General features: G+C 40.4%; 1 protein-coding gene across 1 annotated transcript in view; it reads left to right on the forward strand.

Annotated features, from left to right (window-relative positions):
- LOC119719705 (mucin-2-like) overlaps positions 1-20,392 on the forward strand; it is a 180,664-nt gene that overhangs the window by 43,857 nt on the left and 116,415 nt on the right. Inside the window, exons 25-31 of the mRNA XM_038189202.1 lie at positions 3,166-3,270; positions 9,246-9,288; positions 10,882-10,967; positions 12,456-12,557; positions 14,513-14,591; positions 14,761-14,954; positions 19,156-19,303. Coding sequence (XP_038045130.1) covers positions 3,166-3,270; positions 9,246-9,288; positions 10,882-10,967; positions 12,456-12,557; positions 14,513-14,591; positions 14,761-14,954; positions 19,156-19,303 — 757 coding nt within the window. The remainder of the gene's footprint in view (positions 1-3,165; positions 3,271-9,245; positions 9,289-10,881; positions 10,968-12,455; positions 12,558-14,512; positions 14,592-14,760; positions 14,955-19,155; positions 19,304-20,392) is intronic.

Genomic DNA, 20,392 nt, shown 5'->3' on the forward strand with positions numbered 1-20,392 from the left:
GTCATGAGATTTGGATGCAAAATTGCAGTTGGTTCACTTTCATGTTAAGCACAATAGGCATGGTGTGCATAAGAATAAGTATTCAAGAAGAAGACAAGAGTGCATAAAAAGAAACCCAAAGAAAACAACAAGTCGAGTTGGTTTCAAAACTGGAATTTATTATTTGTCATGAATTTCTCGTTTTGACCAAGCCACGTTCAAAACAATGTGACATTTTCCCAAGGATTAACATTCAAGCCATTTCACAGACATTTCCGTAACAATAGGCACACCGTGCCAGTGGTTTTTTTTTATGAATTAAGTGAACCAATTGCATTTTTGCATCCAGTTTTCAAGACAATGATGCTCAGTGATGCATGACTCAAAAAACCTAAACACGGTGTCATTGAAAAGCATAGAGATAATGCTTTCAGATGATACCAGTTTTATAGCCAGTAAACATATCGTCTGTCTATACTCATTCTTTGAAGTTGGGTTTCCTTTTTAGCTGTTTCGGTGTACACACCAAAACAGCTCTTGTTTCTGTTATTTTTTTTTTTCTCTTTTATTTTTCAGACTTTTTTCTCATAGGATAACACGTGTTTTCGTTCTACAAGTCACTTTTGACTTTTTTTATAATCCGATCGACTTCAAACCTGGCACACACTTAGACCACCATCTGAAGATGTGTGCTGAAACTTTTCGTCATGCTGACGTCATCATGGGATTTATTATAGAATTTAGAATATTTAATTTTTCCCATAGACTTTGTACACAGAAATTTAAAAAAAAATGTCAATTTTCAGAGGGCATTTTCGACTCTTTGCCAGTAATTCATTTACACCAATCTTTGTCCAAGCAATGACCCTAATTTAAACAACATTGTGTAATGATGACGTCATGATGACGTCATCCGGTGTTTATTTATAGGCAATTAAATTGTGACACTTTTAATATTTAAAAATGCATAAGAAATCAACCGTACGCGTCCGCAGCATTCTGTTGCCGGCAAGTGGTAGAGTAGGTTGAGGTCTTTATTTCATTCAGTGTGCGTAAAATCATGTGACCCTTGCTTTCGGTCGAAAAAGGCCAAAACCGGAAGTGGCTTATTATTTAAAAGTGGTAATAGATATGAACTTGCTTTTAACGGTGTTAGTCTCTTGGCTGATAGTATTCTTCAAATCATCTACCGATGACGTCATGCAATCTTCGAGCGCCCTCTAGCGACAGGTTTAAAATTTTCAAAAATGTATTTTCAATAGATGTCTGTGGCGAAATTTGTCGGAATCGCCTAAATATTGGTGTATATGATGACCTTGACCCCCCTTAAGACGTGTGAGAAGTTTGAGGTGTATGACGTCATCAGACCGGAAGTTACAATGAATAGACCTTCTTTCCTTAAAAAAATCCTGAAAAATCAACCATGGCAGTTTTAATATTAGTTTTTACTTTAATTGTCTATTGAAGGGTAGGTCTAAAATATTTCAAAGCTTCGAGGCAATAAGCAAACTTGGACATGCCCTGCGCACGCTTAAAACTTCAGGTTGACAATAACTCTGCTTTAAAACATGCACAGTCCAGAATGTACATGTACATGTACATGTACATGCACGTACGTTGTACATATCATATGTCAGTCAGCCCGCGCGCAGCGCACGTGTTGCTGAGGTCAAATCCTGTCCACAGTGACCGTTTTAGCCGATTTCCGGCTAACTTTGACAGATTTTATGTTCATGCATAGTCAGGGACGTAGGATAGACATTTTTTTGTATAGAATACGCATGTACATGTTCATTCGACCTGGATGAAACTCCTTTTACGGCAGTCATTAATAAAACGGTCGAAACAGCTCAGTGTTTGTCCACAAACACATTTCTAGTTTATAGTCTGTCTTTGTGCCATTCTCACCCATTGTGAACAATGTATTGGTGCTAAGCGTCTCTCAAGTAGCTATGCAAGAGCTTGCCCCAAATCATGTGATTAGCAACAGTGTCTTTGGTCTTGAGAATTCAAAGTTAAATTCTGAGCAAGTCAGTTTGTCCGATGTTTTTCAAATTTAAATCTCAAAGTGTATAGGTCACTCGCAAATGGCTTATTATTAAAAATTCCAAAATTCCTTTGGGGTAGGATAAGGTAAAATTGGGGTTAGGGGTCAGTAAAGTTGGGAAAAAATTGTGCTCAATTCTAAGGGAATGTCCCCCTAATGACCCAGTATCAGTAATTATTATTATTGTTGTTACTACTATTGTTATCATTTATTTTGCCATTAAACCACAAACAGTACGATTTTGTAAGACAAATACATACACACAAACAAACAATCTATGACTGCGTGGGTAGGAGACATCAGCAAAAGTAAAAAAGTCACTCTAGTCCTAAAGCTTGGAGTCCCTCATATGGCCAAAGAAATAAAATAGAACTATATGTAAACAGGAAAATATAACAACACATACAATTAAGGAAAACTAAAAAGTCGAGCTGAAAGATTAATATTGCATATCAGAATACTTTAAAACACACCCAAAATGCTTAACAACAGGTAATAAAATACAACAAAACCAAAACTAACTCATACCCATGACCACCACAATATGCCGCAGCGCCTCCCCTTCTCCCCCCAATAAACCAAAGGCAAAAAAAACCCCAAAACACACCAGACCCAAGACTGCCAAAACACAAAACCAAGATGATGACCAAACTATAGCAAGCCAATCACCAAGTCCACATTTTATAAACAGTAAATCAAAGCATAATACATTCGGATGGCAGAACACTGTGTAAAATAAGATAAAATATATTTGATGTAGCAGGGTTTTTAATATCTAGATATTTTTATGGCTAGATCCAGGGTTTTCCAATTTTGCAAGTGGCAACACTAAAGCTGAGTAATTATTTGGTGTCATTCTGTTATAAGATTGATGTTGGTTGAAGTCACAGCAGAAGGTTTCTGAAGGACACTCTTAAGCGACAAAAGAATTGCAATTCTTTTAATATAACTATGCTTAATAATACCCATATAAAACATAATGTCATTTGCCAAGAAATGTATTACATACATTGTCACAATCCCCACAACATAAATCCTGACAGTTTTACATTTAGTTTCTTTCTCAAAATTGAAGATTCTGTTGCAGTACCACTTTATCATTCTTTAATCACTGGTGTGGTTTAATTTGTCTCTTCTAGCCTGGTGATAAGTGGGATGACCCAAATCTAAACTGCAGTGAGTGTATCTGCTTCAATAATTCCATCCCCTGTTTTCCTGAGACCTGCCCAACAGTGACTTGCCAGGTAAGTGTTTTGTAAAGACTATGTCAAAGAATGTACATGTAGATGTGTTTGGGGGACATCCATAAAGTATGTCTGCACTAATTGAAGACTGTTTATCCCCCCCCCCCCTGGTACGCATGGTATATGCAATGGTTCAAAACAATTCCTCCCCCCCTCTCTGCTGAACGGGCCGCCTCATTAATTCATTCGTTAGACATAGGCATTTGCCCGTGGTCTCCTCCTCAAATTATACACAGTTGGGATCACTGGCGCCGCTCCCACCACAGCCCGTCTTTCTAGTGTTGCTGCTTTCAGTTCGTTGGTGTCACACCCAGACCATTCACGGATGTTGTCCACCCAGCGCATCTTTGGCCGGCCCACGGAGTGACGACATCCCACTGGCATCCCATCCACAACAGATGCCGCCATACCGAACCACATGGCCCAACCACGATGTCTTTCGTTCCATCACAGTGCTACTGCTGAAGCACCACCGGTCGCCAATCATCTCCATCAGTCTTTCATTTGTCAAATGGTTCGGCCAAAACTGTCTAGGCGTTTGATGTCAGCTGCCTTCAACGACAGGGTGGTGGCACCATACAGTACCCTTGATATGACTAGGGCCCGAGCAAGCTGTACCTTTACCTCAAGGCTGACGCGGGGGGAGCGCAGATACTTGCACTGCCGAAGAGTGGATCTGCCCATACCTAACCGCATCCGAACCTCCTTGCTGTCGTCTAGTGTGTGGTTGATCAACACTCCTAGATACTTGAAAGATGTGACACGAGGTATTTGCGCCGAGCGGTATGTGATGGTGCTGTCATCGGTTGTTGGCTGGATGATCATATATGCAGTCTTACCTGGGTGGATGGCTAACCCATACCCGTCAGATATATCACCCAGGGTAGTAAGCATCTCTTCAGCATCAGCTCTGCACAGCGCCATCAGTACCAGGTCGTCAGTATATCTGATCTCCTTTAGGGGGATACCACTGACATCTGGAGCCGTTAGGTGTGCTGTGCGATTGTACCACTCTCGCATGAGACACTCAGTGTAGAGGCTGAAGAGTGTTGGTGACAATGGACAGCCTTGGCGTACTCCCACTGGTGTCTCAAACTCGTCTGTCATCCGACCTTTCCACCGGAGCTTGCCATTTGAGTTGATGTAAAGATCCTCAAGTAGCCGCATCACATCCTCCTCCACGCCAAGATATCGTAGCTTTGCAAACAGAAGTGCATGATTAACTGAATCAAATGCCTTCTTATAGTCAACAAAGACCAGATGGAGAGGGCGTTTTCCTGCGTAGTGCAATTCCGCCACACCTTTCAGGAGGTAGATTCCATCAATTGTGCCTTTACCGCTTACAAAGCCACATTGGGTGTCACTCACTTCGATGTTAGCGGTTCTTTCCAGTCTGCGTTGTATCACATTCAGAACAATTTTGCTGGCATGACTGATTAGTGCAAGTGTTCTGTAGTTGTTGCACAAGCCTCGGTCACTCTTTTTGTGCAACGGGATGTACACTGACTTGGTCATCGACTGTGGCCACTTCCCAGAGTTCCAGATGTTACACACGGCCCCATGAAGGGTTTTGAATATCTCTGGGTCCTGTGTCGCAGCTTTAAGAGCTTCAGATGTGACGCAATCAACTCTGGGAGCCTTGTGGTTTTTCAGTGCCTGTATGGCTTTCTTGGTCTCTTCTGGTGACGGCGGGTTTCATTCAACCTCAGTTGTGTGATGGGGTGGACGTGGCCGATTTGACTCAAATAGGTCTACAGCATACTGATGCCAACGCTGTATTTCTTCTTCAGCTGTCTCCAATACCAGACCGTTTGCATCTTTGATGTTCACCACAGGCGTACATGTTTTCTGAAGGAGAACATCAGTAGTTTTGAACATAGCTCTGCAATTGTGATTCTGGTATGCTTGGTTCAATGTGTTGATATTAGTTACCAACCATTCGTTGAGATCTTTCTGGCATGCATGTTTGACCTCATTCCTCAGAGCTGTGAATTCTGGAGTGCCTACAGCCTTCCTCTTGCGCTGAATCAGATGAAGAGTTAATTCAGACAGGTACGGCTGTTTCTTCTGGGATATTTGTGTACCACAGGTCTTGAGAGATGCTTCGTGTATGACACATGCGACAGCTTCAAGAGAGTCACCTTGAGTAACACGGGATCGAACCAGCTGCCGAAAGACTTCAGACGATTGTTCCGACTTCAGGGCTTCAACGTTTGGATGTTGAGGTCGTAGTCCACGTGCAGTAGCATGACGACGGAATTTCCACTTCAGGTTGCAGATTACTAACCAATGGTCAGTATCAAAGCAAGCACTGTAGGAACGGCAGTCAGTCAGGTGGTTCCTTGCTTCTGTGCTAATTAAGATGTGATCAATGGCGTTTCTTGCATTTCTTGCCCTGCTGATCCAAGTAACCTTGTGAGAAGATCGCTTGGGGAACCAGGAGTGTGCGGCAGTGAGGTTGTTAACCATGCAGAAATCAACAAGTCTGTCTCCTCTTGAATTTCTGTCACCATGGCCATGGGGTCCCATGACAAGAGGGATGCGCTGGTTTCCAAGTTTGGCATTGAAGTCACCAGCCACAACAAGTGTGTTACAGTTCTTTTTGTTTGAATTGATCACATCTTGTAGTTGTGAGTAGAAGTTGTTGATAATATCATCCGTTGCAGTGGATGTAGGTGCATAGACGGAGACAAACAGCAGGGAGCCTTTCCTCAGACGAAAGCGGGCAGCCATGATCTGATCAGAGATGTAGTAGACGGCAAGCAGCTGTTTTTTGCCCGTTTTGACAACAGTATTCCCACACCTGCGTAGTGAGTTTCACCACCCGACATGATTATGTGTCCATTACATGCTACTTCCTGACCGATGTTGTGAGTTTCGCTAAGAGCAATGACGTCATAGCGGTAGGCTTTTAAAGTGGCCATCAGATGTTCAGGTGCTAGGCTATAGTTCAGTGTGGTCACATTCCAGCATCCTAAGCTAAAGGTGCCCGTGCTTCGTTCTTCACGCAAACTCAACCGCGCACCGTCCAGTGAAGGCTTTGAGTGCGAGGCGTCATTACAGCGTGGGTAGTAGAGAGCATGATCACCTTCATCCCCAGTAGCTTCAGACCCAGTTGGCGCGCTCGGGGTCCCCACGCTCAATAGGGTATGGCTGTGATTCTCAGTGTTGTGATTCATTTTTGGAGGTTTTGGTGAATGGATTCCGCTGGCGTGTCACCACTCCTCCACCAGCGTAGTGCATGGCCGCATGTTGCTTGCATCTATCCATGCGCCCTGTGGTTTGCACAACCAATTGCTGTTTGTACGCCTTTTCTGCCGTTGGCAAGTTGCGTGATAACTTGCTCGTCCGCCAGATCTGCCGATCTACCAACACCTATGAGGTTAGATGTCCTTCAAGGGGGACTTGGTGGAGTGAGGTTGGTTGACGAGCTCCTCCTGCCCGGGTTTGGAATCAGAGTTTTCCGTCTCTTAGGTGAGCTGCCTCCTACGGCTGATGAACCCCACCTGCCCAGAGCTATCTGGTTTTAAGGCGCCAGAGACCCGCCTTCACACCTCTGCCATCGGTTATGAACAGGGAATGGCGCATGAAGCCAGGGCCGCCTGACTGATAGCTAGTCAGGGCCGCCTGACTGATAGCTAACATATTGACCTGCAGGTCACGCATTACCAGCATACATTGTGGCTACTGTGACCTTATTTACTTATCACCAGTTTTAAATTGATCGATATGAGATGAATTGGATTTCTCTGAATGCCACTATTTGGCAGAGTTGTAATGAGTCACTGATTTTTGTGACTCAAGTTGAGTAGAGTAATTTTAAAGAAGGGAGTGAGTCGAGTCGAGTCATTAGGGTCAAGGAGGTAGAGTCGAGTCACAGTGTGTACTCGAGTCAAATCACAAGTATTTGAACACTATACAATAAATAAACACAAGAGACAAGGTCATTTTTTTTATTTTTTTTATTTCACATTCGGGCTACTCTGCATGTGGTGACACCACATTTGACTCTTAATGAAAATACAATGGGGATGCCAGCTGATCCCCATACAACTTATGGGACTACTGATCAAACCATGTTTGTATATGTATACATTATTTGCATACATTCTAACGTGACGTGAACTAAAACTTGCTTTATTTTTGGGACTGGAGTCTTATCAGCGTTCCTCAAGTCGAGTCGAGTCATTCTGATGAGGGACTCGAGTCGAGTCAAGTCAAGTCATTTGCTCGAAGTGACTCGAGTCAAATTGAGTCATTTGCCCTCAGGGACTTGAGTCGAGTCGAGTCACCAAAAAATGTGACTCGAGTCAGACTTGAGTCGAGTCATTGAATCGAGTCATTACAACTCTGCTATTTGGCAACAGCTTAGACAAATTTGATTTGTAATTTTTTATGACAATTACACATACAAACTGCCAGGGGGTCAGAAGGGGATCCCGCTAGTTTTACTTGCAGTATTTTTGATATTATGTACAAAGTCACGTGACCCTTCCTTCTGGTCCAAAGCGGAAGTGCCTTCAACGATATAAGTCTCTGGCTAGGTTGCACTTACCGGTGACATCATAAAATGTCGGAGCGCCCTCTGGCAGCAGGTTGACAAATATTTAAATTGAATTTTCAGTTGATTATTGTGGCAAAGTTTATGACATATAAAAAATAGATGCGAGCCTGACCACTCTGCATTTGTAGCTCAACAAACGCAAATCTCTAGTTGTCTATTTGTGTTTCTTATTTAAAATAATGCTTCTAAAGCCAATAGTCCTATAGTTTTTTGCGTATATTCACTGAAAGTCATTTGACAAGAAAATCAAGTAATTGCGCTGATGTACTGGGATTGACCCTGGGAAGATCAATCAATAGTAAGGGTGAGGAGAACAGTGTTATAACTGTTTTCGATGTATGAAAGCTGGTCCTGGTGGGTATTAAATTTGAGAAAGTTCAATGATTTAATGACATTTATTAAAATCAAATTATGGCTCTGCTGATGTACACATTGGCGTAGACCCCCTCCCTTTCCCGTACGCATTGTTAACATCCCCCTCCCCTCTCACTCTTCGTACGTAAGTACATTTTGTACGTTATGGATGGTCCCTTGCTGCAAAATATGCTCTGTATGTGGTGGGCCACCAAACGGAAAGTGTCATTGCCTAGTATTTTTTTACAGATGCACTTTTAAATTAAACAAGAAATGGGCATTTGCCAACAGAAGAAAATGTTATCTTTGTTTATTCTGATCATTTTAAAGAGGTATAGCTAAAACAGTATGCACACTTTTGAATGAATTTATTATCAAGGAGCATTTTGTTGAGGAATGTGTCAGTCGATACACAATTCTTTGGTTGAGGACTGTGTTTACCGTGACCGTTCATTCCACAACAATATTTTTATACACATTGATTGATTGAACTGGTTAAAGCGAACTGAGACAAAGATTAAATGGAATGAACTGAATGGTTGAAATAGAACGGAATAGAATCGGTTGAATGAAAATGACTAGCATGAGGAAGTGCTCACAGGGCAGTACTTATATACTGGTGGATGCAGGAAGTCTTGGGAATAAGAAATACTTAAGAATGGGAAACTTAGTCATGTCTTGATTTCCTTGATTCTCAGAAAGATGACTATGAATGAATATGAGTATCTTAAAACAATGATTTAGTTACTTGGTTATACTGAGACACTGACCAGTGACTTGTGTGTGGGCAGTGAAGGTCATTTGCTCTGTATAAAACTATAGGGACTACACATTGCGTAGGCATGCGTAGGGTGTATGGTGTATACAAGGAAAGCAATGAGTAATGCATTCAGAAGAATTATTCGTTCTACAGGAATGACCATTAACAAGTTCAAAAGGAACATTGATAATTAAAGTGTGGTAATTAACTAAAAAGTAAGACAAATTGATAATTAAGAAGTGACAATCGGAAAACGCTACAATTTGATACACTTTTTAATACTTGTACAATTTGCAGGAGCCCATTACTTTAGATGGGGAGTGCTGTCCATATTGTCCAGGTAAGAAACATAGCTTATTCTTAGAATAAACGGAGTGGATGAAAATATCACTGCAATGCTATAAAGAGCAAAGGATGTGTACAGGCAGTGTAGCCACTGTGTGGACCTCGGAGCAAAAGATGTTTTCTCACATTGCAGGTATAGTGAAGATGTTGTGTGGACTTGCCCACACCCACACAAGGTTTCCCCCTCTCTGAAAAACAGTTTTATAGGATTTTTTTGGGTAAGGGTTATTTGTCGCAAAATGAAGAGGAACACTCCAGGAAATCAAGATAAGTGGGTCGAAAGAGTGTTTAGAGTGCGAGTAAAAGGTTGGGTTTTTTTTAACACGGAAACTGACCTCGGGGCTGACCTAGAACAAATTGCAATAGAATTTATTTTAATGCTATCACGCTAAGGAAATATAAATTTAACTAAATATAATTTACACTAGCGCACAATACCATAGGATGTTTTCTTGAAAAAAATCAAGAAAGTTGAGATTTTTTTTGACCCTTTCACTCAGGAGCTAAAACACTGAGTATACAGTGTTTATTCATCGGTGAAGGGCAAAACCTTATATTGATTTACACCTCGACACAAAAATTCCATCTAATGAATTTTTTTTACTGCCCGAATTATTTATTGCTTAAAATAAATCACTTTGTGCTCAATAAACCATTTTGTTTCATGGAAATTGTTTGCATAAACAGGTCTACTTGAAACAAGAGCAGGAAGTGATATATATATAAAGAGATCCATTTAAAGTTAAATTTCAGGCCCTGCAAGGTTTTAAACAGCCATTAAGACTGAGTAATCGCTCTTTTATTTCCATTCATAAATGCTTTCTGTCATTGAAAAGTGTAATAATATAGGAAATTTAAAATAAAAAAATTTTGTGTGTAAATTTTTAATTTCTGTCACTTGCTCAGGCTCCGTTTTGAATTCACAAAGGGTCAAATTGCATATTATGCGACGCTCAAAATGTGTCCACATGGTCTGCCACATCCCTATTATATGTGATTTGTTTTCGTTTTGCTGAAAGAATGCTTCCCTTCTTGTGACCCGTGGCCAGAACTTTAAAACTGTGGTTGTGTTTAAAAGTCTGTAACTTGAAAAATACATAAGTGATTTGAATGGTTCTTGTACTAAAAGAAAGCTCATGAATTGAGCTTTCATATCCTAGATTTTGAAAGCGCTACATGCAGAACTTCACTGAAAACAATGGTCCCGACATTTGGGTTTCGGTTTTTTTTACTCGCCCTGTACTGTGGGGCAACCAATGAGAAGGCTCTGTCACTATTCATGGACAACATCTTGGATGCATCTTGAGACTGGCTAAACATATGCCATGTAGCCAGGGATCGCACCCATAGTCTCATTGCTGGTAACAATAGCAATTTTGCAAATCTAGGAAATGGCAAACGGAACAATTACTCAGAGAGGATACTTTGTTCTAGTTTATTTCATTGTTAAACTTTAAAATTATTATAATGCGCCTAGTCAGTTTCCCTAGGTAGTTTATATGAAGATTTAAATGAAGAATGATAAACAAATGGCTTCATCTTGTGATCACTTTAACTGATGCGTAATTGTTGTCAATTTCTATTTTAGAATCGACGATGTCTGTATATACCACACCAGGCCAGACCACGGTTTATTCCGGTTGTTACATTGCAGAGGAGGATAGATATGTAGGGGTAAGTGTGGCATACTTGAGTAACTGCGCTAATGGAGATTACATTATCCAGTGTAATTTGTTACCATTGTATATGGGCATATTTATCATTACAGATGTAACATCCAGAGGCTACTGACCAATTCCAAAAGAAAACTGCATCATAAAATACTGGCAGAGAAAGCAACTTTATATTCGGTACAGCTCTAGCTCAGGCTTCCATGGTTAACCTAGTATTAGCTGTCATAAGCACTGTCAATTACCTTAGGCCAAAAAAAACAAAACTTTGGTTCGGGTCACTCAACCGACCCTATTTTGAAAGCGATAAAATGCGACCCCACAAAGTTTTATTGGTTATTTGGGAAAACGAATATTATGATACCGACTTCCGATCAAAATTGGTAAAACTCGCCGACCGCCAGAACGATTTATAGGCATTTATCAGCAAGTGATTTTTTTCTCTCTGGTATTATGATAATTCGAAAGAAAACATTGAGGTCTAACATCAGTTTGTGTGTACTTAAAAAAATAAATACGTTATACCAAGACCGCTTGGGTCCTTTGTCACATAATTGTCATTGCAACGCAGTCCAAAAAGTCTCATGTTCCGTAGTATTGCGTGCCAGGGGAAATCCCCATGGGCCACAGCAATGTCTGTGCCTAACAAGCAATTCTATTGGTCGACCGAGAGTTACACGGCCGCACAGACTTTCGAACCTAGGGACGCCATGCATCATGGAAACCGATTTTCGATGAAATTTTTGTTTGAAATTGTGGGAGAAATGGAAGAAAAGTGTCCTAATGATCCTTTTTAAACTAAACGTTTAGAGGTTGCTGAAAGCAAGTCTTTGTTGAAATCGCGTTAGCCAATAGGAAAATTTGTTATGCAATATCTTTCCGCCAATGGCCACGTGTGTTTTGTAGACTTCACATCGGATCGGACGGCCCCACGTCTTTTGTGGCTTTTGTTCGGCTCTTTCGTTCGTTTACTTGAACAGAAATATACACGCCCCCTTTCCGTCAGATGCTTTGCCACTCCCCTATACAAACACCTAAGATATTTTACAGAAAGCTCCTGGTAAGTGTGGAAATACCATGCTTTTGTTAATCTGGGTGTTACATTGTAATGTTATGGGTGTTATGAATATGAGTCTGAAATCAATTTTACACACATGATAAAAACTCACAGAATTATGGTGTCTACATTATTCAAAACTGTTCTCTCTGCCCTACAAAAAAAGTCACAATAATACTGTGGCGTCTCTCTTGGGTGAGAGACATATGCAACATCTTTCGGCCATACCCACTTTTGCATGTTACTGTATTATACCCATTTGTTAATGTGTCATTTTTTTATGCCAATTACTTGTGGGTAGCTATCAGGTTGCCCAGGTGAACCAGTCCACAAAATGTAATAACATAAACAGGATTCATGGAAACTTCTGTACACTTAATCAAAAATGGGCTGATGTTTGAAAGACTTCAAGTTCCTCTTTCGTTCCGTCTCCAGTTGCATGAAATTGTCTATCGTGGCGATTGTGACATATGTTACTGCAATGTGACTGGACTGGAGTGTCAAAGGGGACACTGTAACATAAAGGACTGTCCTCCGGTAAGTTGAGTTGTTTATTCTTTAACTCAGATGATGCCAATGCATTTAATTGGTTTACGTACGTGTAAATATACAGTATTGTTTGTTTGAATTAAATTTGCAGGACAACTGTTTGCCTAAACTGAATTTACATGCATAAGTCTCAAAGTTATAAAGCAACACAATTACTAAGATTATTTTATTATTGTCTTGGGATGGGGGTTACCAGGCTCAGGAGGTGGTGGTTTATCTTGGGGGTATGGAGGTTTATCTTTGGGGGGGGGGGGGGGGGGGTATCAGGCTCAGAGGGCATGGATTTATCTATGGGAGGGGGGGAGGTGTAACAGGCTCAGGCATTGGTGGGGGTTTATCTGGGGAGGGGGAAGGTCATCTCGGGGGAGTTTACAGGCTCAGGGGATGGGGGTGAATCTTGGGGGGGTAACGGGCTCAGAGGGCATGGATTTATCTAAGGGGGGGGTAACAGGCTCAGGCATGGGGGCGGTTTGAAGGTTCAGGGGGTGGGGGTAAACAGGCTCAGGGATGGGGATTTATCTGGGGGTATCAGGGGGATCTGAGGGATTTACTAGGCTTGGGAGGTGGTGTTTTACAGGCTGGGGAGGTGGGGTTTACTTTTTTTGTTGGAGGGGGGGGGGGTTAACAGGCAAGTGCATTTCTTTTTCTGCATGATTTTCGTTCAAGATTTTTATGCATTGCGATGAAGTCGAAGGGGCATACTGTTTCCACCTTGTCCTTCTGTGGGTAGGCATGGGTGTACAGGTTATCCTTTAAGACTGAGGACTTGAGACAATGAGGTGTGTGAGACAACAATGGGCCCGACACTGCCTGAGGACCTGGCACTAGTCCTCAGTAGAATTTCCTTTACAATTTTATAGAGTTTCTTTAGAGGTCCGCTTTTTTATACATCTGATTTGTTTGTTTTTTAGAATTTCAAATATCTGATTCTCCTTTACTGGATGAGAGACATGAAAATATATGACCTTGGTTCTACATGTTGAAATATAAATACATGTCAATGCGCTATAGACACTTCTAAATCCATGGAGAAAATTATTATGTTATAGCAGTCTGTAGAATTCTATAGAGTAAGCTACTTCCTACAGACACTTCTAAAAAGGCTCTATAGACAAGTGGTGACATTGTAGAGTTCTATAGTATACAAATATTGAGTGGCTCAGAGTAAAATGGGAGGAATCGCAAGGTAAAATCTGGACTTAAAAAGTCCAGATTTTACCAAGCGATAATATTCCTCCCATTTCACTGTTTAAAGCCACTCACTACTTGTTTTATTAAATTGACAAGTTTGTCATTTGATATATTTGAACATATATTTCAAACATAAAATTGGTGAAAAATGTATTTCTCTCTACCCAACCACCCCTTCACAAAAATGTTTGAGTCCAACGCTGTAGCGCTGGCTCTTTGGAACAAAACGCGCTGCACACAACACTGAACGCACACACCAGCATGCAATTGCACACAAATACCGCATCATGGAACAAGAATGATCCTAACTGTTGAATAGTATTTCCCATTCCCAATGGGCAAATGAGACTTTTTGAGCCCCGGCTTGAATGTCACATGATGTGAGTTCTACCAATCAGATGACAAGGATCTATATGGAAGTTATATAAAACTATATGAAGTGTTGTATAGAATGCTATAGACCTTTTTTGTAGGGGTGATAACTTGACAAATACTTTACATATAAACTTCAAATGTGGTTTGTGGGTTGCTCTTGGTAATCATAAGAAGCCTATTGCATTTGGGGCCAAAAGGTCAAGGGCACAGTGGCTCAGCTGGGCAATTAGTGTTGGCAATACACCTGACTTGTCCTAATTTTGTGAGGTGGAGAAGGGAGTGATGAGGGAGGGGGGAAGGGGGTGGTGTTAGAACCCCCTAACCCCCACAATTTCATTACAACAGACTTATATCAATGTTTGTGCCTCTATCAATAGAATCATTACGTGCACTATTTTGGGGACTGTTGCGAATGCCGTCCAGTACCAACAGTCAAGCCTACCACAACCTCTCCAGGTAAGATTTAAATGCTTTACATTTAGGACTAATACAGAAAAAAGTAATATTTCTCATCTTTGAAGGAAAAAAACATACAAATCATGGAGAGGTGAGTGCAATTATTATTAGTTTGAGTTTGTAAGAGTCAAGTCTGACCAGCATTTTTTCTCTGTGTGATTCCTTGAAGTGTGCTTTGAACCTTATGAGTACCGGGAGCAGTGTAGTTGTATACGGACCTGTGCTGATCTGGATGGGGACTGTGTGCCACAGGGATGCCAATATGAGTGTGTCTGCCCACCTGGCTATGTGGAGAAATCTGAGGGAGAATGTGTCCTCCAAGATGACTGCCCATGTGTTGACGACCAAGGAAACAGCTATGAGGTAAACCGAGAATGCATTTTGGTTGTAAAACTAAGAACAACCTCTTCAACTTGGAAGGTCAATTAAAGAATTTTCTTCTTCTGACACTATGGCCCACACCTCAAGAAACTCTCTGGGACTTCTGTCTCAACCCTGTCTGTTAACAGACATTTCATTTTAATTCATAGCAGAGTGGTCTTAAATTTTTTCTTTTAAAATTAAAAATACAAAGCACAATTGCACATGGAATCATGTAATGAAGTACTGTTCATACAGAAAAAACTCTGTCAATCAAATGGGCGATTCCAAGCAAACAGAGACATGATCCCAAAAAAGAAATTCATTCCTGAGCTTGATTTAGGTTGAATTAGACCTGTCCTGATTAAGATTTGATTTTGTTTCCAACCAAATGAACCTAATTGTGATGCAAATAACCGTAATGTGAGTAACCAACCTTTCTCGCTGTATCTGATTTGGGTCTTCATTTTGTATTAACCATTTCAATTGAGTACTATGGTAGGTGTCCTGTAAATAAATTAATTTGGTCATTGCACTTTCAGTTTAAGCAGACAGGGGAATCAAAACAGTCTGTCCGGCCGTCCTCTTTCAGATGAAAATGTTAAAAGTTCTTTTTGCTTTTTGCTGGTTTAATTAAGAACATAATTCAGCTTGACAACCTCAAATTAGAGTTCACTCTTTGTAGTTAACTTTGTGATTTTTAAAAGGGAAATTAATTTTAAAATGTTACAGTTTTTATTATTGTACATCACTTTGCATACACATATGCAAGTGTAATTACAAGAACAAAACTTTGCATGGGGGTGCACATGGGGGTACATTTTTATTGTACATGCTTTACCACTGTACCATCCATTGTTGACCTTACCAAACCTCTATTAAAGTAGACTTTGCTTTGCTTTTATATCAAAGGGGAAAAGGGGTTATACATATGTCGGTGGTTCTTTTGCATAGATCAAAACAAATACCATCATGGGTATATGTACCATATAAAGTACATTTATTAGATACTGACTGCCCCACCTGTCACCCCATTTCTCATGCCAAATTTTTCCAATTTGGTACTTTTTTTAGATTAAAATGATGGAATTGGGCTCAGGTTGAGATTATACCTGGCACGATATGAGACAGAAAGGTGTGCCCCCCCCCCCCATCTCCTTATACCTTATACAAACCCTAGAATATTGTTACCTATAAACACATCCCCCAGATACCTCAAAAGAATTCCTGAGATTCCAGTAACACCATGACCAACACAAAAAGAGAGGGGGGGGTGTTTGTTTCCCTCGGTTACATATCATTCCACATATGGTGGATGGGGTGGGGCTAATGTTGGGTTTAATGTATGAGGAACTTCTCACATGCGCCGTTCATTGATCTTATAAATTTACACACAGGTGTACTAATGCATTTGTGCAGATCTACAAACTGTAATTTTCCACTGCCTAGTCCGTTGTACTTTGCCTTCCCTTAATGATTCCTTTGTGTTCTTTTGCCTGTTACAGTAATGTACCGATTATTGAACTGTTTGTATTTATTCGTGCTTCTTAATGCTATTAATCTCAGGACGTTTCCACCGTCAGGGATTTTACTGACCAAAGGGAAATGGTTTAGTACAGTTTTGCCTGATATTGTCTTGCAAATTTTGGACATTCTTTGAACACAGTCCGCACATGTCGATAGTAAACTCGACAGCTTCCATGTTTGAGCACAGTGCACAAGAAACTGACAGAGCTCTTGAAGAAATAAAGACAGAAGAGCAATTGGACAAAGCTTGGGATGAGATGGTACCACTTGCACGTCACACGGAAATTGAAGAAGATGAAAATCATGACGATAGTACCAGCAGCATGGCTGTATTGCATTCAGACTCTGCAACACGTGGATATTCTGACTTTGGGGAAGTGTTGGGCTGTCCTGGCCAGCAGCAAACACAACAAGATCTTATTCCACACAGGATTCCTAAAGATGAATACAAACAGCTGATGATCTCTTTAAATACAGATCAACAAGCATTTATGTACCACATACTTCATCTGATGAAGACAGGAGACAAACCATTCTGCTTGTTTCTCTCTGGAGGAGCTGGTGTTGGCAAAAGTCGTTGTTTATTGGCCATATATCACACATTACTGAAGTTCTACGATTCAGTACCCGGAAAAAATCCAGAAGACACTAAAGTTCTGCTGACAGCACCTACAGGAAAAGCAGCTTTTAACATACAAGGCAGTACCCTACATTCTACATTTCTTGTTCCAACAAATCAAAAGTTAGAATACAGGCAACTTGATCAAAGTAGGCTGAATACATTGAGGTCAAAACTGACACATAACAAACTGGTAATTATCGATGAGATATCTATGGTTGGTGCCAACATGTTTAATTTCATTAATCAGAGGCTGCAGGATGTCATGGGAAACAACATACCTTTTGATGGAATAAATCTGTTGCTTGTTGGAAATCTTTTTCAACTTCGTCCAGTTAAAGACAGGTGGATATTTCAACATGGAGCCACTCCATATGCATCCTTAGCCCCAGTGCTGTGGGAAAGTCTGGTGACAATGTTTGAGCTTACCCAGATCATGAGACAAAGTGAAGACCAGCCATTTGCCAGTGCAGGAATATAGGAGCTATTGACCAAGACATCAGCCCTCTGCGGGTACTCGTCGAGAAGCTTTTAAGCACATTACAGGATGTTTGGACAATTTTCTCTACAACAAACTAGTATTAGGTGGAGACTTTAATATTGATGTCAGTACTGGAAACAATGACACTGCAAGACTTATTACTTTGATATCAACCAAGTATGGCCTGCATCAACTCATCCACAAACCAACAACAGATTATGGTTCTACACTTGACCTCATCTTCACAAACCTGGATACAGATAAGCTCCATGCAGGGACACTAGAAAGCTGGTATTCTGATCACAAGCCAATGTGGATAGCCATTAGAGATTAGATGACCATTTATGAGGTTAAGTAACGGATTATTATTACTTTCCTAAATTGCACTTTTATCCTTGGTAATCACAAATGTTCACTTTGCAATAATATGTACTTCTAAATCATTAAAAAGTTAAATCTCTTTTGTTTACATTGCATTGAATATTTAATTCATTAAAATTCAGCTGAAGTGCATAAGGAATAATTTGTTTATTACATTGACCATGTCATTGACTAGTTGTTCTTTTTACATTGACCATGTCATTGACTAGTTGTTCTTTTTACAGAAAGGAGTAATAATTTGTAATCTTTTATTATACTTTTTGCAGATAAATTAATTAAGAGATTCATGTTTGTTTCAGTTTCAAACTCAAGCTGATCTGGCACAAAATTGTTTTATTATACATAGGCCTATGTCTTCAGATTTGATAACGTCACAGCAGTTAGATGGCTTGCATAAACAGTTTGTATTGAGACCAGATTTGTGCAAACTAAAATGGATGTGTACTAAATAATGAGGTGCATTGTTAATTTTGTTCAGTTGTAATTGAAATGATGTTGAAATGACATCACACTTTCATTCACATTTTGGGATCAGCTGTCAGGGTGGAAAACGGTAACAGAATAGAGTGTGAATGCTGGATGATGCTCATAAGTAAGAGGAGATCACTGGTAGGCCCTATGCCATGTATGTTGATTATCACATACATGATGATTGTAGCGTAATGCATACCAAAAAAATACATGCCAAAACTTTAAAGTGCCCTTTAATTTACATACATAGGCTACTGATGCATTAACCAACCTTTCTGTATTTTCTGTTCATATCAATTATGGCAAAGCTCACACTTAGTTGCTTATTATGATTTCCTTGCATAATATATCAGCCTCATTTGCAATTTGCTTGTATCAAGGTCCCCAACTTGAGTTTGTATAACAACCAAATAGTTTGATTCGCATATACCAGCGAGCCATGGCGGCTTCGCCGTTCTAGTTATAGCTTTCGTAGTGCAAATGGAACTGGTCCAGAGCTTTTTGACTTTAGAATTTGGAGGCCTTGGAAACCGCTGTGGTCGGTGCGGCTTATATGCCAGTGCGGCTAATACGCCAACATCAAATTTTTATTTGCAGATTTTTGCCTGCTGCGGCTTATATTCCGAAACTTACGGTATACTAAATTAAGGGGTCAGTTTCAACAAAGTGCACATATTCATTAAAAAGGTTTTTTACTTAAGAATGTTTGTATTTAATATTTCCAGAATGGGGAAAGTTGGAACAAGAACACATGTATCAACTGTACATGCACTAATAGGACAGTGATCTGCGATAAACACTGCGGTGTAACATGTCAACCAGATGAAAACCTGATCAATCCAGACGGTGAAGCATGCTGCTTCTGTGAACCAAGTAAGTTCCTCTTAACATGAAATGCTACATTCTCTGTTCGCTTGAATTCCATTACACTTGGATACAAGGGGTCAGTGAGAAGTTTTGAACAGTTTTGGGGGAAACTTTACAACACTGTACCTGTACATGCCTTCATGGATTGTGATGAAACTTGGATACAGTGACCATTGGGTGGGAAGACACAATTCTTCATTGGATTACTGAGGTCAAATGTCATGTAGTGTCATGAGAGGTCATTGTTCAAATATGCTTCAAATGTTTCTTTTTCTACAGAATTTGATGGATTTTAATGTTGGTAGAACCTGTCATCTAAGGGTCTTTTGGGGTCATTGTTTTAGAAATGCACAAAATTTAACTTTTTTAAGAACACAAAACATAAAGGAATTGACTGCGGAAAAAGGTGACACATGCAATCCCCGGATCACTTGTATTTTGGGGGGTCCTATGTTTATCACACTAAAAAATGCAAAAAAAAAAAACAACAGCTACAATGCTATCAGATATACGTACAGTAAAATCCCAGTAATTTGAACACTTGAATCTCTGCTTTAATATCTGGAAGTCATAGTGCATTCCCGTCAAGAGGATAGGATATTATTGCCATAAATACCTCCGTCACTCAAAATGCCTGCAACGGTACCTCTGTTTACCTCAAATTATGTTCGGCCAATCCAAAAGAAACCGCCACTGGAAACGTTCACAAGAAAAGTGTAAATGATCGGAAAACGTTTTTTGTGAGTCATTTTTGCCGAATGCACTTCGTCTTTTCACTTTGGAATACATAATGTGCTCACGTTGCCATTGTGATCATACTAGCCACAATAACCAGCAAGTAAACGCAGGGATCCTGGCTTTTGAATTAGCCTGACTGCATCTACTAACCCAAAAGCCTACACGCTGGCAGTCCAATTGCTTGCTCTTTGTGGTTGCCATGTTACTGCATTGCAAACCTTCGTGCACGCTGTGTGTTAAGCCTGACCAGTACTGCTGGCCCAGTTGTGCACCCTCAAGGGATTAAATAGGAACGGTCATGTGACCACACATAGGAAAACCTTGAGTGAGCGCGGTGCGTTGCCAGACAAATGATAT

Source organism: Patiria miniata, unplaced genomic scaffold, assembly GCF_015706575.1.
Source record: "Patiria miniata isolate m_02_andy unplaced genomic scaffold, ASM1570657v1 HiC_scaffold_8, whole genome shotgun sequence".
Taxonomy (NCBI): domain Eukaryota; kingdom Metazoa; phylum Echinodermata; class Asteroidea; order Valvatida; family Asterinidae; genus Patiria; species Patiria miniata.